The sequence below is a fragment of the Stylophora pistillata genome, chromosome 4, assembly GCF_964205215.1.
Source record: "Stylophora pistillata chromosome 4, jaStyPist1.2, whole genome shotgun sequence".
Lineage (NCBI taxonomy): Eukaryota > Metazoa > Cnidaria > Anthozoa > Scleractinia > Pocilloporidae > Stylophora > Stylophora pistillata.
Window position 1 is genome coordinate 11,114,530 of NC_142522.1, and position 26,961 is coordinate 11,141,490.

General features: G+C 38.8%; 1 protein-coding gene across 1 annotated transcript; it reads right to left on the reverse strand.

Moving 5' to 3' along the window:
* Positions 1–13,177: 13,177 nt before the first annotated feature.
* LOC111333070 (uncharacterized) lies at positions 13,178–20,164 on the reverse strand. The gene is made up of 3 exons (XM_088758975.1): positions 16,462–20,164; positions 15,853–16,008; positions 13,178–15,662 (listed from the first exon to the last, which is right to left on the reverse strand). Exons 1-3 carry the CDS (start codon positions 20,161–20,163, stop codon positions 14,568–14,570), a joined length of 4,953 nt encoding a protein of 1,650 aa, XP_088615101.1. The 5' UTR covers position 20,164; the 3' UTR covers positions 13,178–14,567.
* Positions 20,165–26,961: the final 6,797 nt, after the last annotated feature.

Consider the following 26,961-nt stretch of genomic DNA (forward strand, 5'->3'; position numbering starts at 1 on the left):
TGAGGCTCTATTCCTCACAGGGACTCAGAATTTTCTCTTTGTCCCAAGCTCGTGACTGAACGAAAAACATCTTTCTATGATAAAGATATCTTTCACAGTATCAACGTTACTTCCAGTACTAACATAGGACCATAGTTAGCCTGTTTTCTATTTATTTAAACTTCTTCAGTATTATGAATTCAATACAAGCGGTTGACTGGCTACAGTAATAATGTTCGTTTAACTCTTAACATACATGTATATACAGTGACTTAATTTAAGTCAAATCGTGAAGTTAAATTATGTATAGATGCACAAGGGTGCCGAGTAGAATAATGTTTTCCTTCCTCCCATTAGGAAAAAAACATGAAATAATATTAAGCCTAATTTGAACTGCTAAAAAGGATCCAAAATTTATCTACTTTTGGAGTTAAGTATAAACCAGTTACTTCAATCGTGAGTACAGCGAATGAGCTGCCGAGAAAAACCCTCAATTCAAAACGTCCCAACACTCGTGCAACATCGACTTTACATTGAAAACGCAAACACCTGGAACACACTGCTTAAGTCTGTAAAAAATTCAAACACTAATCATTTTCCTTGTCCTATTCAAGAATTCAGAGCGATAACTTCATATAAGTGAACGTAGCTCTTAGAAGAGGAATATATATATATTTGAAATTACTCAGTAACTTGATAAAATGTATAATTTTGACCAAAATGCAAGATCAGTGTTATTTGCTAAAATATTATGCAAAGGTACAAAACATGATACACAGCTATACATAAAATCTATACAAGCTCATTGTAAGAACTAATGATCTGGATAAATAATCAATCGATCCCGATCTTGGTATAGAGTCAAGCGAATTTCTATTTTCTGATTAAATGAAAGGCTGTCAGCTTTCCCAAAAAAGAACGAAGTAGTTTCCCTAGAACTTAACAAGATAACATAACATAAAGTACTAAATTTCTCCTTCTATTACTTCCTTTTCTTTCATCTAAATCTTTCCAAACTCAAATTATACGCAGAGAACAACAAAAACAGGAAAAAAATAAAAACCTGGTTAATTTAGCCTCACAGCGCTCAGTGTAATTTAACTTTTGAAGTCAGTGTAAGAGTGTTGACTGGAAAAAAGGTTGTATTGTAATCAATTGAATAATTTGAGGAGCCAGGTAAATATTAATTTGTATTATGATTATGGAATTGAATCTTCTTCTGCACGGTGAGAATCGATTTTAACTGGATCTGAGATAAACAGATTCTAGTAGTTTGAACGAGGTAGCTTAGAGGCAAACACTTAAAAAACAGATATATTTAGAAACTAAAATGAGAGCATATAATGAAGAATTGGAGAATCTCATTCAGACTGACCGGCAAACCACAAAGAAAATTGGTGAAAAAAGAGATCTCAGAAAATGTCACTCTCAATATCTAACTTGTGGACGAACAACGGTTAAGAAATTTTGTGTTTTTTGCAAGACCCAAATTTGTAACTCTTTAAACAGTGAATCAAATTTTTCATTTGAAAATATACACGAGCCGATAGTTCTTTCATAATTAACTCATTTATTTTTTAACCAACCGCGATCAACCGATGTGATTTCTATTTCTGGTCTTGCCAATTTTTTCATTATAGGTGATCCCAGCCACCTTACAGATTACTGCTTCAAAATTTTTTGTATGTAAAGTAATATACAGATTTAAAAGAATTGTAGAAAAGGAAACGAACAAAATGCAAAAACGAAGAGAATAACCTGCATTTACAAAGCTGTTCTTTCCTGTTTCCTGTTTCTCGTGACAAGCTTAGAAACGTTTCTGTAACACTCTCGAAAATATTCGGTGTCGACGAGTAGTGTCTGTCTCTAGGCATACGGAGATTCTTCTGTTCCTTGGATATTCAGAATACCGTAGTTCTCCTGTTTCTTCAAGGAGCATATTTGAACCACTTCAGTGACTGCGGCGATGATGTGTAGTTTCGTTCTGGCAAGTGCGGAATGGCTTCTCTCTGGTGTAGTTCAGTAACGGTGGCAGTCCAATCATGCTAGTGCTGTTGCTCTTTTCCCTGCCTCCTGACTGTGTTTCTTTCATATCGTTGAAGGCTCTGTCGTGAGTGTCCTGGAGAAGGGATCATTTGGTTTCTGATCCGTCCTGAAGTACTGACATTGGCACGGGAAGCTATGTTCCGGGTACATAATACTGCTGTTTAGAGCCGGGAATAAGTGTTGTGGCAGCGATGGTAGACCTCTGGCCACGTTGTGTGGGTGAGCGTAGGACTGTTTCATTTTGTTGCAAATTGGTCTGTGTTTGTTCGGGCGACCATACGACTTGGCTACCTCGAATCTTATCTTTGCTTCTTGTTTGAAATTGTGAATATGCAGCGAGGTTTTGTGTACTTGCTTGCTCGTGTGAATAGCTTGCCTGAAAACAGGAACGACATTCTCGATCGCTCATTCCTTTCACTAGTAGGTCACTTTTACCTTTTATTCCTCTCTCATCTATATCTAGCTGGCTTATTTCCTCACAAAGTGGCTTGTAAGGTTTGGTGGACTGAGAGTCCCTTGCTTTCATTCCAGAGTTCTTTCTATGAGGTAAGAGGGAGCAGGGTACAGAAAAAAAAACGGCCGAGAAGATCCCTCAAGGACTGCGCTCTCGCAGACAGCCGGAACTGTTTAATGAATGTTTCGTTCCATTTGGCTTTGAAAATCAGAAATTCGCGAGCCATAGGCACCGTTTAAATACTGGTTTGGTGTCGAATGCGATTGAGATTCTCTGTCCACTTCCAGAACTTCAAAAGCAAGGTTTTGTCGTCCATTGACCGCTGTTTGTTTGGTACGTTGGTTATTCAAACCAAGTAAACTTCCTTCAAGTTCTGAACCAGAGAGGATCGAGTTCCTTGCGAGCTATTGCCTATTTTTGACAATGCTGCACAGTTCCAATAAGGAAGGAGACCTTTGGCGTTGTTTCATCGTAGCTTTGGTCAACGAATAAATGCAATAGAAACAAATTGCTAGAAAGCTTAACTGCTCAACAATGCCTCCAATTCTTTAAACAACTGTTGCATCGGAAGCTTTCAAGTCTGATGCGTATATTAAATGGCCTGCCTAGAAAATATGGAAAAAATCACACCCTCTTATATGAGAGAAATACAAACTTCTTTTAACTACACCTAAAACTTTACACAATGAAGGCTTCATCTAGGTACGGATTGATACTGGTAAGCATATGATTTCTGGTTTAACTGGGTATAAGCTCGTGTAGATTTTTTCAGACTAACAAATTTCACGAACCCATTCAACTTGGGTTTGTTCTAAACGACGGCGCGTAATATCTCAGTTGTTTAAGAAATTTAGTTACTTACTTGATCAATCGAATTCAATTCACACTTAATATTACTACTTTGTTTTGTTTTGTTTTGTTTTAACGACTTTACCGGGTGTGACCAGACCCGGAAGGGTTAGTACGAACGGAACACAAGGTCCAGGCTAGGCACCACCCCTCCCCCCAATTTACCCTGGATAGACACTGCAGAAAGATAGAACGCAAGATCGGGCACTACGTGCCCTACTCTTTTCGAGGAGTGTGTAGGTTCTTTAACGTCCCACAAATTTAAATCACATATAAGGGCTTGTGAGACGGGACCTCCATTTATCGTCCCTATCCGAGAAGACTAGAAAGTCTAACCGTTTACAGATATTATTACAAAGGCAGCACTTTCTACTCAGTTATTTAAAGATCATGAGTGTTGGTCCGGCCGGATTTGAACTCTCGATGATGAAGCTTTACGCATGCAGCAGTCTTAATTAAACGTGTAATCTAACTCCAGAAAAAAAAATCAACTAATTTCCAAGAGTGGTTTTTATTACTGACACACGATAATCCTATTTGAGTAAAGTCAAAAATTCTCGAAGTTGGGAACAATTAGACAGACTACCTTGCTGCGGTCGTTCAAAGGTTGGATAAAACCTATGTAGTGGATAAACCCCTAACCGATGGATATTGCATTAGGTTTTCCTCAGTATCACTCATCCTGTGGATAGCAATTTATCTGTTAGATAGCCTTTTTCGCCTTTAATACAACTGGGCCTGTTCGGATGCGGAAACGGAAATCTCTTAATCAAAGGAGTTGTGTAAGCAGGCACGTTTATTCGAGTGAAAAACGGTGAAACGGTAACACGGTAGACTCAGAAAAAAACATCAACAACCTCGAAAAATTGCGACTCAAAAACTGAAACTCGCACAAGCGAAAATGGCACCCATAACTTGCTTACGAAATTTCAAAGCGAGTCCGCTACAAATTGCGCGTCACGCAAGTTCGGTAACTGTCTTCTTAACGAGGTCCCTGTCTTTTTATCATGAGCCTGCGGGCAGACCCCTATATTATTGTCACCACAGGACGAGCATTTCTGCTTAACCCTTTTCACTCCCTGTGGAGCATAGGTGCAAGGAAACCTCACGTCATCTCCTTCTATCCCGGGCCATCTTCTCTATTTCATTCCAGGTGTAGCCTGCCTTGGCCGCCTCCTTGTCCACGGTTTTCCTCCAGCTGTTTCTAGGACGGCCTTGTTTTCTCTTCCCTTGTGGGTTCCACCTCAGTGCATGCCTGGTCACATTGCTGTTCGGTTTTCTGAGGGTGTGCCCTATCCAACCCAATTTGCGCCTTCTAATCTAGTTGTCAATTCATTCCTGTTCAGTTCTTGCCCACAAATCTTCATTCCGTATGACCTCAGGCCAATGTATGTCCATGATGGACTGTAAGCATTTATTTGCAAAGGACTGCAGTTTGTTGGAGGTTGCTTTTGTTACCCTCCATGTCTCTGACCCATACAGGAGGACGGATTTCACGTTGGTTTTAAATATCAGTAGTTTGATCTTTCTGGAAATTGTTTTAGAGTTCCACAAAGGACGTAGAGTTGTGAAAGCAGTTCTTGCCTTCCCGATCCTCACTTGTATGTCTCGATCAGAACCGCCATCCTTGCTGATGTTACTGCCAAGATATACAAAGTCCTCCACTTCCTCGATGTCTTTTTGCGCTCGTGAGAAATTCTGAGGCTTTGAGCCCAGCGAGCTGGCGATAGGTCGTTCTGCAATGGGTCTGGCTAGATCCCTGACGAACCTCTCGATCGTCCACTTATATTTCAGAGGAAATATACAGTTTTCCATACCCCAACGTAAAAGCGGCTTTGGGAATCCTTTATGTCTAGCATGGAAAAACGACCCGGGCACCTACAGCTTCTTAATAAATGGCACGAAAGTGGTTAGCGGAATCCTGGCGGGGTCACAATATCTTTTTACGACTCTCCTCACGATTCCAGGCGGGGGTTCGTTAGTCCTCGGTTGGAAAAAGATTGTAGCTCAAATGCAAAATCCGTTTGTGGGAAGAATGACATGCTTACAGATGTGGTCGTCTTGCCTTTCGGATAATAGCATCAAAGTGTTATCTCAAAAAAGAGATGCGAAAAATTCCATTCTCCGTTGCTTAACTGGAGTGAAGTGAAGAACGAGACATCAGTCGGCGGTGTTCACCAGGAAGCTCCATCCTCAGTCACACAGCCGAATGTTGGTTAGCAAACACCCATCATATGTTCTTACATAGACTGATATTTCAATTAAAATCCTAAAATTGAGGGGAAAGTTCAAACCCTTGCCTTTTTATACCGACCACTTTGGACAGAAAAGTTCCACTTTCCTTTATCTTGTACCAGTAACTTTTACAAAACCTTCCTGGGAGGATATTATCCTTCTTCACCCTAAACCCTACGAAATGACTTTAAGAAGGATATAGTATGGGAGAACCTCTAAATATTACAAGAGGGCCGCATCGAATTTTGCAACACTGTTGTACAGTGATGGAGGTTTGAGGAATTTTTTCACGTCACTAAGAGTTATTCATTGGAGGAAAGTTGTCCTTCCTTCCTGTTTCAATTATTAGAAGAGAGTAAGATCTGCTTTCTTAATGAAAGTGACACAGATTACTATTTCAGTCTCACATTCACATTATTATTTTTATCATTGTCACCATTGACTAATGTAGGAAGATCATGAGAAATGAAGGTTTCACTCTTGAGGCTTTGCGTTAGAGCATGAAGCCTGTGGCCAAGTCAAGCGTTTAGGTCAATAAGACACAAAAACCACAACCAAACGGAATCTAATCATCGACGTTTTTCACCCCGAGCGAAAAGTTCGCGAATATGTTAAACGATGTGATTGGAATATTGTGTTTGCTAATGTTTGTTTTGATAGACTGTTGTAGCTGTCGCTAACGTTTGATGATACGACTCTCACTTAGGAATAATTGGCTTGAAGAAGAAATGAATACAGCCTTATTTGTTCTGATTTAGTGCCGGAGGAGGATTTCGATTTAGAGTTCGCTCCCAAATCAACTGGGAGTTACATTATGAAAGAGACGATAGCAGATCTTCAGCTGTCTTCGCTGACCGTGTGCCCGTGGTTGAAGAATGACAACTGTGATTCAACGCAAATAAGTTTTTTTAATTCCAATACCGATTATGATAACGAGATTGCGTTCAAACTGAAAAGAATGGAATCGATCCCCGAATGCAAGCTCAGCATTATCATGAAAAATGCTGGGTAAGTTAATTTTTTTCTGACCCAGTTTGTACCTAAATGTAGAGGGGTGTTTGTGACATGTTTGGTAAAATCATTTGAGATCTTAAGCTCGCTCCAGGCGTCGAGTTTTTAAACTGGGCGCGTTAGGGCGTAAAGCTACCTGATATGTGTCTCCTTATGCTGGCATCTACTTTCGCACCTTATATAATTACCAATTTAACGCTTGAAACAGGTTACCTTCTTGTTGTAAATATAGCTATAGCCAAGAATCAGACACTCACATCAATATTTACGATTTGTAGTTCACTGAAATGCTGCAACATAGGACCAGAACAATAATATGAAATGGAAGGAGGGATCGAACCTCTAAAGCAAACCGCATGCCCAATCAAAACGTTTCCTAATCTCTTTACACTTATCCAACATTTTTCTCCCTCTCACATCTGTCAAGTAGGCTGCACGTGATACTGGTCATGTTCTAATGCGTTTTTGAGGATAAGAAAGAAATCCATGCTTTGCTCTGTTTCAACTCTTTGTAAGAAAGACAGATGCGGGCACAGAACGTAAGAACGAAGTATGTAAAGCCCGGGTAAAAAGGTAGGTTTTAAGGTTATGTTTAAAACTAGAGAAGGAGTGAAGGCCAGTGATGTTACTTGGTAAGTCATTCCAGAGACGTGCTGCAGCATAGTAGAATGCCCTCGCTCCCAATGTGGGTAACATCTCACCACTTGGGAACTTGAGCAGAAGTTTTTGATTCCACCTTAGCTCATATTTAGTGGGAATTTTAAAGCTAATAAGCTTACAAATATAGCCGGGTGCCATACCGTGCATTGCCTTAAAACACAATAAAAGAATCTTAAATTCTATACGGTACCTAATTGGTAATCAGTGAAGCTGGCACAACAGTGGTGTAATATGGCTAAACTTAGGTTGTTTAAAGATTAGCCTAGCGGCTGCATTTTGAACCCTTTGTAGCTTGTCAATTTGTACTTGAAGTGTACCATAAAGTAAGCTGTTACAGTAATCCAATCTGCTGGTAATAAAAGCGTAGATCAAAGTCTCTGTAGAGTTTGGCAATATATACTTCCTAATGCGCCAGATATTATGAATTAATATAATAAAATGATATATTACAAACTTTGTTTATATGAGCATTCATAGATAGTTTGTCGTCAAGAAAAGTACTAAGGTTTTTGACAACAGATGATCTTTCAACCTGGGATATTCCAACAATAATCGAAGAGATGTTAATTTTTGACAGTTGTTGCCGGGTCCCCATAAAAAGAAACTCCGTTTTTTCATCGTTAAAAAGGAGTTTATCGTGCTCCATCCATAAGCGGATATCATCTATGCAATTTTGCATGATGATAATAGCATCTCGTTGGCTTGTCACCTAATCAGGTTTAAAAGAAAGGCATAGTTGTGAGTCATCTGCATAACAGTGAGCTTCCGGGAGATGTTGTTCGACAATTTAAAAAACGTCGAAGAATAAATTATGTACAATAAAGGACCAAGACGGGAACCTTGCGGAACGCCCAGTCCAGACCGAAACTATCAGATAAGGTACCACAGATGGAAATGCGTTGTCGACGTGCCGTCAGATAAGAAGAGAACCATTCAAGTGGTGTACCAGTAATTCCAAACGAAAATTGAAGCTTACGTACACGTACATTGTAATCAACTGTGTCGAAAGCGGCACTTAAGTCTAATAACACGAGAAGGACTGTTTGCTGAGAATTCATGTCAAGTAGAATATCATTTTTCACTTTTAGAAGAGCTGTTTCCGTGCTGTGGTTCCTCCAACAGGCAGATTGTATAGACGGATAAAGATCGTTCCTCTTCATATAATTATCAACTTGTAGAAACACAGCTCGTTCGATTACTTTTGAGATGAACGAAAGATTACTCACAGGCCGGTAATTCTTATAAACAAGAGCAAGATTGGCTTTTTTCAGAATTGGTAGAACAAGAGCTTCTTTCCATACTGGAGGAAAATAACCGCTTTGAAGTGAAAGATTGATTGTTTTAGTTGTAACTGGTAAAAGAACATCGATAGATTTAACAAGTAAAGGTGTCGGAATTGGATCGAGAGCGCATGATTTCTTGGCCATTCCCATGATGATGTTGTAAACCTCGCTTTGTGTGAGAGCTTCAAAACAATTAAATGACGACTAACATAAATGTGAGTTCTCTGGTGGCTGACAGCTCTCACAATCTTGAATGGTACATTCCTTGAATTTAGGTCTAATATTGCTAATCTTTTGAACAAAGAAGTTTCCCATCTCATTTACCGACATAGATCTGTTTTTATGAGGAGGGAAGGGCGATTTCCACTTTTTTCTTGGATAAAGCCTTGATAAAAATCGAAGCGCGCCTTTCTCACTAAGTCAGTAGCGAAATTACGTGCAGATTTATATCGTATCAAGTCATCCAAAGATTTCGTGCGGCGCCATTTCCTTTCTGCTTTCCTCCTTATTCGCTTTGCCTCCGGCTAAAATATCATCATTATACCAAGGTACACGAGGTCTTGTGGCAATTATCTTTATTTGAAGCGGTGCATGTTTAGCTAGAATAACCCCCAATGTGTTGTTGTAGCAATTTACAAGTTCATCCAACACTCTCGGGGTGTTTTGGCAAAGTTCAGAAGCCGTTAAATCTTCGCAAAACGAGTCTACACCAATTGAATTATTTTTCCTGTAAACTCTTTCCTTTGATGTAATTTCTGTTTTGACCATTTGGAGAGTTGTTATGACAGAGGAATGATCCGAAAAAAGATGGGCAATGGAGACAGCGCTGGACTTGTCTTGGGGTGACAATTGACAGCAAGCTATCATGGCAGGAGCACATAAAGAACGTTTGTAAGTCATTCAGCAACAAAGTCGCAGTACTGAATCGGATAAAGTTTTTACCGATACCAACCTTAGAAAACATCTATTATAAAACTATTATCCCTAACGTTTTGTATGGCATTGTAGTCTGGGGGTCTTGTTCTTCAACCTTGACGGATGATATTGATCGAATTCATTTAAGAGCTACTAGAATTATTTACAACCTACCCCATAGCATCCACAGTGATGACATCATGAACGCTCCACACTGGAACTCTATTGTTTCACTTTACATCAGGAGACTTTTAGTTATTACGTACAATATCTATCATGGAAATAGCATCGAGCCTCTAAATGACTTAATAGTGAAATCCGAGACCCCTTATGACTTAAGAAAGTCCCTAAAAGTTAAGGTTCATAGACCAAGAACAGAAATGGGAAGATCTTCGTTTAAGCACAGAGCTGCACTATCCTGGAACCTCCTTCCCGAAGACATGAAGAACAGTTCAAACTTAACTTCCTTCAAGAGAAAACTCAGGGAAAATAAGAGAATTTTGAAATCTATAAGTTTTGCTAAAGCTTCCTGCAGCGTTTCCTACAAATCTGTTGACTTTAAATACTTTTAACATTTACTCCGTATTGTTGTTAATATTTATTTCTTTTAATTGCCATTATTTACATACCATTTTCGGTCTTTTCACTAATTAGGTATTTATTAGTTGATAGTTTAATTGATGCAGGTCCACATCAGGACGTAATGTCTTGCCTATCCTTCAACCTGCTTTATTAAATAAACTATGATGATGATGATGATGATGATGATGACTGTAGTGCGGGAGGTCGAGGGTTCGAGCCCCGGCCGGACCAACACTCAAGGTCTTAAAATAATTGAGAAGAATTTGCTACCTTTCTATAACATCAAGAAATGGTCAGATATTCTAGTCTTCTCGGATAGGGACGAATAAATGGAGGTCCCGTTTCCTGCAGGGTTGGGGCAGGAGACGTTAATTTCCCACACACGAGATTACTGTATGATGGATGTCCTCCCCTGGGGTGGGATGGGTGGGTTAGGACAGCAGGTCCATATCAGCTATTACAGCTGCCAAATAAATTAACCTGCTTAAACAAATAAATGAACTTCAAATTCAACTTCAATAACAGGTGATCCCCAGATAATAGAATCTGATGCACGAGTAATCATTAAGTCAAGTGAGTGACCATGCTCATGTGTTGATTCATCAACGTGTTGGCAAAGGCCCATCGACTCAAAGAGATCCAACAATCTATTGACCACTTTCATAAATGGCTGCCGTATAAATATTCTTTTGTTTAAATTTAAATTAGCCCTACTGGCCTCGCTTGAGATAATGTATTCTTTTGAATTTTGTATTGGAGAACGAGGCCATTAGGGCTACTTTAAATTTAAACAAAAGAATGTTAATCGGGCAGCCATTTATGAAAGTGGTCTATTTGCATCGGGGGTCATGAGAGTTGTCGGAGTGAATGTTAAAATCACCAGTTATGACCAAAGGTTCATTGGAAATGATTAAAGTTTCCAAAAGTTCCGTAAATTCCATAAAAAAGGAGTTGGTAGTTACCGGATTCCTAGTTGAATAAGGCAGACGGTAGAGAACAACGAGTCGAAATTTGAGTCCACCGGAGGAAACTATCAGCTCTAAATACTCGAATGAACGAAGGTCCCTTCCTGCAATTGTTTGAACATTTAAATACTCTTTGAAGGGAACTGTTTTTCCTCCAACTCGACGATTTTGACGTGAATGATCAACAAGCTTGAACCCAGTTGGTGTAATTTCAGCCCTGTGAGCCGCATCATTCTCTGTCAGCCATGTCTCTCTAATAGCGAATAAATCAGATTTACACGTCAAAACATAATCAACGAATTCAGCAGACTTGTTCTCAATCGATCGGACATTCATAGTGCAAAGGGTAAGAGACGATTTCGTTCCCTCTGTTTCTGTTTAAAACAGTTTAGAGGGTTGTGGCTCGTTTGATCGTAGCGACACAAACTCTTGACATTTCGCATGGTGATATGTACTGGAATATGCGATGAGCTAATCACATAACTGGGTTCTTGTCGTAGAGGGTTATCTGGATTTGCATATGCTTGTTATAGGTATCATTGTCCGCCATGGACTAATTAGCATAATTTCCCTCTCTCAGAAATCGATTCGTTTGGTCAATGAGGTCCATTTCGTCAGCGAAGAATGAATCGCTTAAATTTGCAATTGGTAGTGCACAAAAGGAACATGTCCAGTCTAAGCTTGTGTTATCTAAATAGAACTTGAAGATTAATGGTGACATTTGAAGGCATTTTATGTGAAACACGCAGTAATTGCAATCAGAACACAAGATTGCATTTTGATTACTTCGAACGCTCTTGCCACAGTCTTTACAAGTAAGCGGGTTCTGAGACCTTGTTTCCTCCAACCCATGAATCTCAAGCAGACAAAAAGCCTCCATTTCTCCTGCTCAGAGAAGACAATCACAACAGAGGATTCATTTCAAAAAACAGATGCGCAGAAATGTCAGCTTTGAAACTCTTTACGGTTGCCAATTTACACTATAAACTAGTTGATAAAACGAAAATTACCTTGCTATTTTCCTCCACCGACGCAGCACCACAACCTCTTTAGAAACTTTCCCCTTTTTTGATTGGAAATAGTTTGATAATGGGTCTACGATGATTGATTGAAATTAATTAGAGTGAAAGAAATGTCGTTTTCAGGCGGGCGTCCCTTGAAGTGAAAATGCCTGTTAATTATATAATTTAAGAGAGGAAATAATTTCACCTCATTTTTTTTCAAATTAATACTCGCAGGTTAGCTTGGAAATATATTGGATTGTATTCAGCCCAAAGACATTTCGCCGCTTTTGCATGGGAAAGCACGAATGGAAAGAACGTTTTTTTCGGTCAACAATAATGGGTTCACGGGGGTTTGAAAGTTATATGGGCAAAACTATTTGTTACCGCTTCCGTTAGAATCGGAATATGTCGCGAAATATTTTGTGGTTCGACTTACGTCACCGCCGTGATTACTGCATCACAGTACATGTCAGAGATCGAACACTTTTCTAGGCCTAGGTCGCGAATTCGGTAAAAGCAGAGACTGCTGGGATGAAGGTCATTAAAAGAAGCGGAAATTTAAACAATGTATGTAACAAAAAAGCACTTACCATTAAAACTGCTTTAATCAATGTCTCTACCGGAGTATTATAAATCGCTTTAAAAGAATCAATCAAACTTCAGAATCATTTAAGCTCTGAATCAGGCCTCTTCAAATACGGACGGAGAGGCAAATTAAGGAGCAGTCAGAATTTTTATTTGAAGTATAAACTTTTCTGAGTCTACCACAATTTTTTCAGCCGTAAACCTTTGTGGTCAAGTTAACGATCTTGGAAACTCTTTGAGTACTTATGCGGTAAACAGGTAATGTGAATACTCAAAACATATCAGGTAGAAGTTGTTGTCTTCATCCAATACCAAATTCTTGTAACTTACTTACAAGGAAATGTGTAGCAGCTAGAGGGGAGAATTCATAATCAGATCTTTGGCGTTAAAGTGGGAAAACACTATTGCTGGTAGAACGTTTCACGAAAAAACCGGTCATTGAGTTTGTATTAAACGTAGATTACAAACTCATGATAAAGCTACGGTCTTAAGTGTGTCAAAAATATCGAATTATAGATTAAGGCTTGAGAATGGAAACAAAAAGAAGCGGTTTGACTGGTCACAGGTCCTGTGACACGTTATTTATATTCTATATTTTTTTAAACAAAGAAGAAACTTCATTTTTTATTTGCCAACAAGCATGTTAAATATGCAATTCTTTTTGTATCGTCAAGAGAAAATGATTACTCATCCATCAAGAGCTATAGCTAAAATTACACAGTAATTATCATGTGTGACATTCTTTTCATGTCTTAATCTGGTATCTTCACTTGATAAATAAACCCTTTTTTCGAAAACCACCACCCAAGTTACCCAATAATAATAGTGCGGAATTCCTTACATGCCTTCGCTTAAAGAAAAATATCATTTAAAATTACATTTTTAATACCCAACTTACCCTTAATAGAAAACAAATTACCGGCCCTTTAAAAATAGTGGGAATAACTTGATGAAAAACACCATTTGAAATCTGCAACACTCTTACTTCTAAAAACTTTGTCCATTTTACCTGATAATAACGATTTGAAATTAATTTCATGCCTCCTTCACTTGATACGAAATGCAACATGAAATGCTCTTTTAACACCAACAAGGATAACTTAAGATATTGAATGCCTTAAGTTACAATGAGTGTCAGTCTGGTTAAATCCAAGTCACAAAACTTGCTCACAAGTAAAATAGAATTTACCTTTTCCTCCCTATAATTGCCTCAGTGGGTGCCCTCAACAAGCCATCTATGTTAGAAAATTAAAAAAAAAAGAAAAACAGTAATGTGCAATTCCATCAACTCGTTGTCAAGGAAAAGTGCAGGTAACGTAAACCGTACACAGATAATTCAACAAAAAAGACGCAGAGGAAACATTTCCCCAACTCAGTGAATCCCAATACTCAATCAATCACAAAACCTTCAAGACAGTAGTAAATCAAAATATGGTACATACCGGAAGACTCATAATCCGTAACATTCGTGTGGATATGATGATCGAATTTCTTGCAAACAAGCATTATATCATTTTTGTTTTATCGTTTGTTTAGATCATTATTGTTTCAAAAACTTTAGCAGAATGGGTCTCTTGCATCAAAACATTATTTCGAATCGTATTATTCTTCAAGTACGTTCAAATGTTTTGACTTGGATTAAATTCTAGCTTGAAATAGTTAACAAGTTTGGGGATTGAATTGTAAAACATTATCTTAAAAATCAGAAGTATTATTCTTTGTAAAAAAAAAGTTTGACAACATTTCCCTCAAACTAAAACAAAGTGACAGGTTCCTCTCTATCTGAAGACTAATCTTCCAAAATTATCGATGCCATTTGATTGGCTTATTGATTGCGGCAAGGTTGAACTAAAATTACAAATAATAGTCCTCCATCACCGATTTCGTTTATCACAATGACCTTTCCAATATTAACAAAGGTAATGTCATTTCTTATTCAAGAATTGTGTCGATCTTGGTTGTGCTGAACTTCCATTAAGGTGTTTTTTAGACTGTTTCATCAGGCTTGCTCTGACTGCTCTGATAGCTCCTGATAATTTTCAGCACCTTTGTTTTCTGGAGAATTTTCTTCAGCTTGTGGAATAAGTGACCCGGTCACTTGTTGTTGGGCAGCTTCTTGGTCCTCAGCGGGTTGAAGTACACATGGCATTTCCTGCGGCTGGTCAATGGCTAAGTCATTCTCAGGGAGAGCGGTTGATTCGCCATCAGCTGATTCATTTACGCATGGGATTTCCTGCGAGTGCCCATTACCTGAGTCATTCTCGGGCACAGCCGTTGAATGAGAGGTGTTTCTTTCTTCAAACGCCTTGGCTTCCTCAGAAGATACAACTTGACGCGGAGTGTCATCGGACGCCTTTTTATCGTCAACCTTACCACTAATCTCCATGGGCGCTTGTCGCGACGAACTTTCTGTAGTTTGTGATGAGAGTTGCTGATGAAGGTTGCCAAGACTGGCGGAATGATGCAAGCCGCCATAAAAGCCAGATGCTACACCTAGGCCATAAACAGATGGACCTGACATCACCCGTTGAAAACCAAATCTTAAATTCAATCCACTCACACTGCCAAAGCCATCAAACGTTGATCCCCCGAGTGCCCCAAATTCCCTTGCTTGGGAGAGGCCACCTAAGATTCCAACGGACGGTAGAAACAACTGGTCACGGCGAAAAGTACTTTCTGGCTGTAAAAGACTGCTACTGCGTGTAGCGTCAAACCCACTACTCAATGATCTCGCATGAAAAAACGAGGAAGGTGCGCGAGACTTACGACCACCTTGGAGAGTTGATACTGTGGAAGAAGAACCTCCAATACCATGACCACGACTGGCTAGGTACTGATCACCTCTTGTATAAGAACCCTGCCCTAAAGTTCGCACGTCATGTAGTGGTTGGCTCAAAAAGGACCTGCTATCTTTAGTCTCTCGATTCGACCTTGCTGTTTTTTGAGAACCGGAGACAATTCTGGGAGTTCCAGATTTTTCCCTTTGCTGTAAAGAACTCGAGCTCAGGTCTAACATTGATGACGAGAGCCTTTTAGACTGACGGCCAAGATCACGGCCTCTCTCCAGACTTGTGGAAAACCTCACATTGGTGGCCTGGAGAAGGACAAGCGGCAACTTAAATGAATGATTTACTACTTACGCCAGTGACGAAAGCCAGAAAAGTGTAACACCTCACGAGCAGTACTAATCGTAAACAGAAAAGATTCTGGTTAAAGAAAAAAGAGCGAGGTAAGGTAGCAAAAAATACCTAAAGAAAGTATCACCAAGAATTCGTAACACTAACCTTCCTTGATTTTGATTGGAGGGCTCGCGTTTGACGTTCTTCAATGTCATCCATTCTCCCCTTAAGAAAATTCATCTGGCTCTCTAACGAACTTCTCTTCGCATCTAAGGTTAAGTTCTTGTCATGTAGAGATTCAGTTACACTGGTAGAGTATCGCTGACAAAGGAACCAAAAGGATACATTTCAGATATTTTCCTAAGAAAAATAGTCAGAATGTTCACTGAAGCCTTCAAAAAGAGTTAAGCCGTCTGGGAAGATCGTCTTATTTCAGCTGCCTGTATAATATTCACGAGAAGTAAGTGGGTTAAACGTAAGGGAGGAGTACAATCTGAGACATTCGCGAATCCGTTGCTCTGAAATTAAATACAAAATTATTGATTTTTTTTTAGCTCGCAGAGGAAAGTTTTCCTGTTTAAGAAGACATAGTGGAAACAACAGGATTCTCAAAACATGGACACTAGAGGTGGGCTGCACTTGCTGAGAGAGGATGAATAAATAAGGCATGAATAAAGTAAAAAATATGATTTCAGTGATACTTGAAATACCACAGTAATGATATTCAATTAATCGTTCTTCTCCAAAAAACAGCACGCGTAATGCTAAACTCACCATTTTTTTGTCCACGAACATCGTCGATTTCATATGTAAAGTAGTTGTCTGTAGTTTTCTTTTAAGATCTTCAATTTGTCTTTTGTATTTCTCCTCCAGGCGATCCCTTTCTCTATCAAATTCCTCCTGCATCTGGGCTCTTTCTTGTTTGTAATTCGTTTTTAAATCGTATTTCTCTTTTCGCAAGAATTCTATCTCTCGCTCGAGATCCTGGATTGTGACTTCCATCTTTCCACGTGAAGCTCTCATTTCCAAATCCCACTCGGTTTTAAAAAGTGACCCCTTATTCGCAGGAATGTCTTTGGTGAGAAGTAGGCTGTAGGTGCTATGTATTCCCTGTTCAGAAAGCTTGAGCTGAATCTGCTTTCGCTGCTCCTGCAGGAATGTAATCTCTTTTCTCAATACGCGCAAAGTCTCCTCGTATTTCTCCCTTTCTTTGTCCAGAGCAACTCGATATTCCATCTGGAGACTTTCCCTTAACTGACCTTCCATGCTCGTCGTATCCTGTTCCAACTCTGATTTCTTATACTCGAATTTAACCTCCAGTTGATGTAATTCTCTCAGATGCTTTTCCTCTAGGCTTCGTGTTTTGTTTTCAGAAACAGAGAGCTTCCTCCTAAGTTCGTTCATGGACTTCTGGGTACTTTCTCTTTCTTTTCGAAGTCTTACATCGCACTCTTCACGAACTTTCGTCACGGCCTCTGACAGCTCTTTGATTCTGCTGTTGTTGCTTCCTCTCTCCTTTCTAAGTTTGTTCAGTAGGGTCTCTTTTTCGTGTCTCAGCTTCTTCACTTCTTCTGTCAGTTTTTGGACGTTGTTTTGAAGACATTTGTGCTCGCCATCCTTAATTCGCGTAGTGTTTAGTAGCTCCAATTTAAAGATTTGTTTCTCACTTTCAAAGGCGTCCAATTGAATCTTGATTTGCCTTCTCAACTCGTCCATCTGATCTTTGTGATCTTTAACCAGATCAGCCATACTTCCAACTCCATCTTGATATGCCAACTGATCTTTTGAATCTCTTTGACACGAATCGCTCTTCCTAAGATTGTCGACTTGTCTTTCATAGTCATGTAATTTTATTCTATACTCTTCTTCAATCTCACTCCTCAATTTCTTAATCTTCTGATCACTGTCGCATTCCATATCATCAAATTTTCGACTGTACCTCCTCTCTGTATCATAAAGGTTCTCTTGCAATTCTTTTTTCTCAGATGTAAGAGTATCTATCTTTTTCTTTAACTCGATTATTGTTTGCTGAGAAGCTGTACCTACTCCAGGTTGATTAACGGTGTTGGTGACAAGAAACTCGTCAGAAGTCAAAGAAACCTGATTTGCTACAAATTCGTTGCGAGACGCGTTTTGTTGCCTCAATCTCTCCTCTATTTCATTTATTCTTCTTTCCATCGTTTTTCTCTCCTCTTCAAAGCGCCGCCTGTACATCTCCTTTTCATTGTCAAACTCGTTTCGGATTCGCTGTTTCTCTTCCTCCAAGGTCCTGATCTCCTCATCATATTTCTTCTTCCTGTCATACAAAGTGCTCTCCAGTTGCTCCGTCTGCTTCTTAAATATCTCAACGCTCTTGTCGAGCTCCTCTTTAACACTTTTAGCTCTGTTTCTCTCAAAATTGATTTCCTCCGTTAGCTGAGCCGTTATTTCACTCTTCTTCCTCTCTAGACGTTTGTTATTCCTCTCTAAGTCATAAATCCTCGTCTCCAGGGAATTGATCTCGGCCTCCATGTTTCTGTTAACTTTCACCTGCTCGTTATGCTTTTTCTCGAGTATTTCCTTTTCACTCAAGATATCGTTTATTTGTGACGTCTTGTCCTTACTGAAATTTCTTATCCAGTCTTCCTTTTCATTTCTAAAGTTTTCCTCCATTTCTCTTATTTTCCTCGAGAGACTCCCTACGTCGTCTGTCAGTCGCTTGTTCTTATCCTCTACCTGCCGCACAGATGACAACGAATTGTCCAGCTCCTTCACTAATTCTCTCTGCTTACGGATCATTTCATCTTGTTTAGACGTTAGCTCTTCGATCTTCTCTGACAGTTCCATGTTTTTATTTTCTACTTCCTTCTTTTTCTTAACTTCTTGTTCCAATATTTGGCAGGTTTCTCTCAGTTCTTCTATTTCGTCCATCAGCTCTTTCAAATTTTGCTTGCTACCCGACGTCTGAGACGTTGCGGTCATCCTGTCCTTTAGACGAGTTGTAGACATTCCATTAGTGACGTTTTGCTCAAGCAATTCATTAATCTGGTACAGGAGTTTCTTGTTTTCTTTTTCGAGCCTCTCTTTCTTTCGAATTTCTTCTTCGAGTTTCTGTTTTCCATCTTCTTGCGTTGAAAGTTGTCCCTGTCCACCGGAAACAAGTTGAGATGATGCGGTGTGCGTTTGCTGTAACAAGTTTGTTGGAATCATAAACTGATTGACAGCTGATCCATTGACGTAAGAGACAATTTCTTCTCTTTCCTTCTCAAACCGAAGTTTAAGTTCTTGAGCTTCACGAAAGAATCTGTCCTCCATTTCCTTTCTTTGTCTGTCAGATTCTAGTAATTCTGCCATTAGTCGTTCTATTTCCATCGACAATTCCGCTTTCGTTTGGATTTCTTCTTCAATATTCATACGCAACTCATTGACATCTCGTGAGTAAGTCTCCTGAAGGGTATTTCTTTCGTCAATAATATCATTTTCACTTTTGTAGGCTTCTTCGATTTTAAGGAGAATTTCCTTTCTTTCTTCCTCAATTTTACGGATATTTTCCTCTAATTGATGAGTTTGTTCCTGAAGTTGTTTGTTGCTGCTGATCTCCATTTCAAGCTTGATCTCGACCTGATGAATTTCTTCTTCATACGCCTGCTTCATCTGTGACATTTGAAATTCGTAGTCTTCCACAACAGTAGACTTCGAGTAAAGCTCATTTTCTAACACCTTATTCTCTCTCTTGCATAACCTTAAATCACTTTCGGCCTTGTTGTTTGCTTCCTCTAGATGACGCTCCTGTTCCTGAGTGAATCTTTCCAGTTCCCTCACGCGATCTTCCAGCAGCAACTTCTCCCTTTCTAGCCTTATTACTTCCTCCTCGAGCAACCTCTGCTTCTCGTTGTGATTTCCAGAAAGTCTATCCTCAAGTATAGCTTTGCTGTAGTCCTGTTTATCTATTACATCGATAATTTGCTTAAAAAGCTCGTTTTCGTGGGCCAGTAAGGCTACTTCTTGCTTATACATCTCATTGCTCACCGAGAAGGAACCTTCAGCAGAGGAACTAGACAGAAAGATGCCGCCGCCAGTACCTAAAGATGCCCTCTCCGATCCACTTTGCATCACCGCTGCGGTGCCCAAATTCACTCTTGTCTGGATGGCTGTTCTTAGTTGGCTAAACTGCGCTTTCAGATGGCTATTCTCAAGGCGCAGTGACTGAAGCTCTTCCTCGTAACTCGCCAGGTTTCTCGAAACTTCGGATAACTTTTCTTCAAAATGTATCTTTTGGTCAAATTCTTGATGTAACTTTATCTCAAGAGATTCTCTGTCCCTCTTTTCACGCTTGTATCGAAAACGCAGCTCATCACGATCCCTAAGAAGCTGTTGGTACTTACTCTCATGGAAAGTCGCGTCAAAGTCAAGGGGTGGATCTGTTTCAGAGTCCAGGTAACTCTCAGCCGCCAACTCTCTAAAAGCCGGTTCCGACTCTTGCTCAATTGAGTCCATCGCTAAGAGGTTTCGATAAAAAAAAAAAGTGCTGAATTGAAATTGAATATCGCAAAATAACAAGGCATGAATATGGTTCGACTTTCTATTCTTAAAAAAAAAGAAAACGTCTGTAAATAATTTTGGCATTATGTTATCCACCTCCGGCTGTTCCAAATTATTATAATAAACTTCAACTTTTTGTTGGAAACTAAAGCTGCAATAGTGAGTGACACTTGCATCGTACACAAATTAGGAAAAAATTGTTGGCTCCAAACGAATAAAACACTTTCGAATATTGTGTAATGTCTTCCTTCTACTATTCGCGATAAACCACACGTTCAACAAAGCCCTTGTGTTTCGCCTATTGGGCGAATATAATTTTGGTAAAGAGTAACTAATGGTTTGCGACCGTTGTCGTCACTCAGTAATGGGACACTGATGGTTTAGAGGAGACTTCAAGACACCTTAATTCTTTTAAAGCAACTTAACCCTTATCACTTTGCCACCGTAGCAACGTTTGTAGCAACGACTGTTTCATTTCGATCCATGGATTTTTGCGACTTTTTAAATCTTTATTGCCGTTTCCAAATATTCAGCGCACTTTGTTGCAATACGTATTATCTTGCTACTCCAAATATATAGGTTTCGAAAAAATTTTAGATTATCTTCCACACGTTATCAGATATAAGCCAAACGCTACCAATCAAAACACTGGAGACCAATCTACATTTTTTTCGACAATTTTAATTTAAAATGGTTAAAAGAGTACGCTAACAGAGAAATATTCAAGTCAGATACAGTCATTCAAATCATACGGGTAAATCATTTGCATTGCCTGACGAAAATCAGATTTGCCCTCCAAACACAGTAGTCTTTCATATTCAATTAGCACCTTAAATCTGCTCCAAACTGATCATTGTTCGCTGCAATGCGAATGAACTTCGGCAAAGCCAAATTCATAAATGCTATTTTATTCTCCACTTAGACTTCTTGTACTCCGATTTTGTATACGGATGAAGAATTTCTCAACAAAACTAGAGATTGTGAAAAGTCCCGAGTTTTAGTATATATTTATTTTCCCCATCATGTAAACACTGGAATGATTTTGATATAACTGCATGCAATTCACACGTACCTGCTATGAAACCAGCAGCCGTTCTTAAGAACCTGATGCAGGTGTGGAGTCCTTCCCGAGTTGAAGTGAATGCCTCAAACTTCACGAGTTAAGGCGAATGAATCTCCCAAAAGGACGAATCACTGGGATGAGCAAAATCCTGAGATGGACGCTGAATTTAAACTCGATGTAGAGAATAATCCAGACTTTATGAGATATACTGGTTGTGGGTAAAAGCAAGTGTTTCTATTGGATACTCAGAATGTTAAATCAAAACACACGGACAGAAAAGGAAAAAGTTATAAATTCGCTGTTTGTCCTCGAGTCCCACACTTGGGCTCTTAAGACCTATGTGGTTTGAAATCAGTCCCAAAACGCCAGCGATGGTTGTTATAAATAAAACCTCCAGAAGATGATAGGAGAGGAGCAGAGCAGAGATGATAGGAGAGGAGCAGAGTAAATATAGAGCAGAAAAAATAGGCAAACACAGTTTAAAAATGTAATTACCGCAATGTAAAACTTTTGCAATATTTACAGCCTCGAGTTCTGTCGTGTTGGCCTATAAAAATCAAATCATTAGATCCTGTAAAGACAATGAGATCAAAGAGTTTCCTAATGAGGAACACCAGAAACACTCTGTGGTCGCACTTGGCATCGATAATTCTAGTAAAATGTGGCTCAAGGATGCATATTGGGATTCCTCGCCAGCAACTCAGATAACTAAATAGATCCTCTAAACAATCCGGGGTATGATTCTTTCTTGTGATCTATTTCTTAGGATTAATTTGGATATATCAACAAAGTTGAAGTGGTAAATTGGCCACCGTAACGATTACAAAAGCTGACGTTTCCAGCGTTAGCCCTTCGTCGGAGCTCCGACGAAGGGCTAACGCTCGAAACGTCAGCTTTTGTAATTGTTACGGTGGCCAATTCACCACTTCAACTTTGTTGATATATCCAAATTATTTCGTTACTCCCACCGACGCAGCCCCAAACAGTTTCTTTCGAAACTATCAGCCTTTATTCATTTGTATTTCTTAGGATGTTCCATTTTTTATGTGGTCACAATTGGTATCGTTAATTCAAGTAAAATGTTGCTCAAGTATGCATGATTGGGATTCGTTCAGTCAATTACGTTTGAATTTCAGCATCAAATCTAATTAGATAAATCCCACAACTAAGTAAGTTTGAAGATGGTATCATGGCATAATTGCAGCTCTTTTGCGTTTTCGACGATTAAAAGAACGTAAAATAGCTTAAGAATGCTTCACACCTTTGCTACGTGTCCTTGCCAGGAACTCAGATAACTAAATAGATCCTCATAATCCGGGGTATGATTCTTTCTTGTGATTTATTTCATTGGATGCTCCATATTTTTATGTGGAAAAGAGAATCGAAATAATTGATGAAACTCTTACTCTACAGTCTTAATATCTGATGGAAATTTACCCAGTATTACAAAACGGTTGTACAACTCTTGTTAGTATTCCAGATTTTACGGCACGCTCTCTTGTTATTGAGAACGAATTGCTCGAGCTATGCCTATCCCTTTTCTGAATTCCTTTTATAATCAGTGCAATTAATTTTAGAGAATATAGAAATGTGCGTTCAGATTAATGGGGAAAAACTCGTAGCATAGTATAATCATCCAACGCAAAGCGATTGTACTAGCGAAGCAACCATTTTTAAAACGGCTTCTGCACAATTTCGTGATGTTTCTTAGGTAAAACAGAATTATTTTAAACACAATTAAGTTCTTCTCGTAATCAAAAGCAATGATACAAGACAAATTTGTGTCCTCTGTTTCTTGGAATATTATCCCATAGCTTTTAGACGTGACAACGTACGGACCACAAGATATTGTGCAATTAATGGTATTAGGACCACTTAGACCCTCGAAGGTCGCAAATGAACCAACTAAAAATTTTTCGTTCAAGAACTGTACTTAAGGTCAGGTTAGTGTTTTCGTAATATTGACATAGCAAAAAAAGGAAAACTACAAGAAACCATACGTACATGCAAATTCTCATGGTCGAAGGTCATACGTTTGCAAGAACTGAGAAGGTACGCGTCCAAAAAATTTCAAATCCGTGAAAAGTTTAGTATCTTATAAGATTGATTCTAATACTGCTGACTAGGGTAATATAAGGTAAATCCCAAGGATTTATCACAGTGAATGTTTATTGGGTAAAACATTTCCATATAAATCACACGGGTATTTACATGAATAATGTAAAATCCTAGAATTGAAATCACCACCAACGTGAAAACAGAGGGCCAATCTTTCTCTGCTTCTCAAAATTATAGACACCCTAGCAGTGAAGGGCTACCAACTCTACATTTCATGTAGCATGTAGCTTCCTTCTTGTCACCATAATTTAAGAAGAACATTTGAAATTTAAATTAGCTAGTTTGCTTCGCTTCCTCGATCTTTGAATCGAATTCTCTCTCTAAAGTAAGCTCTCAAGAGGGAATTCTCCCCAACACCCCAATTATTCACTGTTTCAGTGTATTTGGTAGAATGAGATTTTTTAACCAAAATGGCGAGGTTCCTTGATTTGACCTTGCCCTGATGGATTCCCACTCAGCCAAACTCAAAGAACAAAAAGAAAATAGTGTTACCTCTATTAAAGAACAAGTCTTCAGCGAATAATTGCCTTGTCTTAAGTAAAACATGACTTGAAATATCTAGTATAATCTGGTAACATTTTAGTATAGAACAGTGCTTGAACAATTAACTTTCTGAAGTGGAGGACTATAACCGCAAGAGGTATAACAGCAAATATTCTAAAAATAAACCAAGAGAGCGACACTGATTGGCCAAGTCTTACAATATTTATTAGATGAGTTATCAAAATCTTGCAAAAGAAATGCGTGTTCAAAATACAGGCCCCAGTTGATCAAATGCTAATTATAACATAGCTAGCAGAGCCGCGCAATGAAATCCAATATACGTAAGCGTGCTCAAAATCTTGATAGTGCACGCTGATAGTGTGAGCAAATCGCTTCGCCAGATAAAATTTTTTTTCGCGCGACCGGCCATTGCTAGCGCCGGGAAAAATAATATATTTCGCGACAATAATGGATACAAACAGAGACTCGGCCCACCAGTCTCAAAACGAAGACAATTTTCCGACCTTTTCCCTTGGGCTAGAGTTCTTAAATGAGGCAGAAAACGAGAAAAACAACGGAAAAGGAGACGGCATCAGCGCCGTCACGATTCGCTTCACTTGTCCGAGGGTGAAATGCAACAAATTTTGACAGAAAGACACCCTGGTAAAACCAAACAAATGACAAACTGGTCTGTTTCAACCTTCAAAGGTAAACTTAAATTTTTCCACTTCAAAATTGTTAAATATATATTTACAGTTGTTCTCGGAAATAGTAAAACTTAAGGAAAAATTGTCTGCAAAAGTCATTACCACATTTAATTACATCGAATTACAGATGTAGCGATAACAGTCTTTCTGTCTGGTTTTCCTTCACGAAAATAACTTTTAAATGGTTTCTTTTTAAACTCAAAGAAAATTTGTTTTTATTGTGGCTTGGTGTAACGAGAAACAAATACAAACTCCGATGGAAAACATGAGGGTAGGACAACTGAACAAAAACGAATATTTCGCTTATCGCGAACAATCACTTCTGATACTGTTGTCCGTTTTTCGTGTCGGATTTGATGCACAATTCCACCGGCTATGTTATAAAACAATTGGTTCATGCTTTTAGCTGTGCACTATGTGCTGTGCACTCAAGAAGCTAGAGTTGCCCTCGGCTATTGCCTCGGGCAACTCTAACGCTTCTTTCGTGCTCTCCAAACTTCTCGCGTGCTCCATAACTCGATAGTGCACCCTAAACCATGAACCAATTGTTAAATAGCGCCATCCACTGGACAAATCTCTATTCGGTGGAGAGCGCAGTACGTTTTGTTAACACTTATCCACTGAATAACGATTTATAGTCATAGTTATATAGTTAGTTATCTGCCCGTTAAACAACTCGTCCCAGGTCATTTGCAGTTTCAGGCAGCGATGAATACCATTCGCATTTCCTCGCATAATTTACGAAAAATTAACGTACTTAATTCAGTTCAAGTAAAATAAATAGTTTGATTCAAATCCCATGTTTATTTTCAAAACTACAAAACGAACGAAAAACCAAACATAATTAAATAAAGGCGATCTATAGATAGAGCGCCAAAGAAAACATTGATGTTTTAAATTGGAACAAATATATTATGTCAATGAAACCGTATCCAAATGAAACAAAAGTAGAGTAAAATAGACTGTGTCAGGTTTCCTTATGTGTGTAAGATACATGTTTTGTCAGCCATGTGCCTGAATCAATAGTGCTGTCTTAGTTTGCTTCCAATGAACGTTGCAAAAGATAAACTGAAGGCATTGTGTAATTACTTTGTGACGGAAGCTTTAAAATGACGTCATGCCGTACGTCAAGTCTCATAACTGAAACAAAAACCTAGACCAATTTTTAGGTTTTGCTTAGGTAAATATGAAATTTACAGACTCGTACTTTTTACAAAATTCTTCTATGTTGAAGAGGTTTTTGCAGTTTGGTTGAGTCAAACAAAGCTGCCACGTTTTTTTTTCTAATTCAAGAAAGATCTTCAAGAGGCCTGTAACAGAATATGCCAAAAAACATCGGCCCAACCCGAATATCACAGTTTTTCTTTTCACGACTTAGAAAAAGAAGCTGTTTGTTTGTTAACAAAAGTAAATTGACATTATTTTACCACTATTTGAAATATTTTATTTTCAAATCCTTAACACTTTCTTCGGCTTTTCTACATTCGATTCAAAAAATCTGTATCGAATCACGTACATTGAAAAGTCATCCTCCTCAAAAGTTTTTTTGAACTGACCTTGGGATCTAAATTCTACAACACAGCGAAGGTTTACTTAAAGTTTTTTTAAAATTAAACAAAGATTAATTTGCCGTTTAAGAGGCCAGAGCTCCAATACACAGGTGTGGCTCCCACGAATTTCTCGTGAACAAGGAATTTTGCCAATTCCATAAGTGAAAACGAATCCTACTTATTGCGAGGTTCGGCAAAGTCCAAAGTGTCTTGCGTGGGGAACGAGACGAAAAAAAATGTAAATGGAAACTAGAAGTATCTTGATCTGGGTTCGGCATGACAATCTGAAATCCCAGTAGCTTTCAAGAAACGACTTTGTTTTAACTTTGTCTGAATTCCTTCGTGGCAAAGAACGCGACGTAGTGAGCGGTAGGATGTTTTGGTGGTAAACACAATGACAATACCACGTGACAAACTCCTCTCTAAAAGATTTTGGTTCGTGCTACGTGATTGGCTAATAGACATCCGTGATTGAATCCTTCGCAGGTCTTGCCAAGAGCTTGCAGCCCCCCCTCGGAATCATAAGAATCGGTCTTTATGTGATGCTACATTCGAATATTCGGTGTTGTTTCCCGTATTGTATAGGTATCACTACAGTCTTCGTTGCGCCGAAAGAAGGCTGGTTGGCTAGCAGTAATATGATATAAAAATTTTTAGACCACAATGCTTCGCATCGACTTCTGAATATAAGATATTATTTGTTGTAGTTGCTTTTTTGTACAGTAGAACAGTTAGATCACTGGTCTACCAGTAGAATTATCAATCACCGTTGATTACTTGAACTTTCGAAAATACATTATTTTTTCAGTAAACATGGTGAATATTCCTTCTC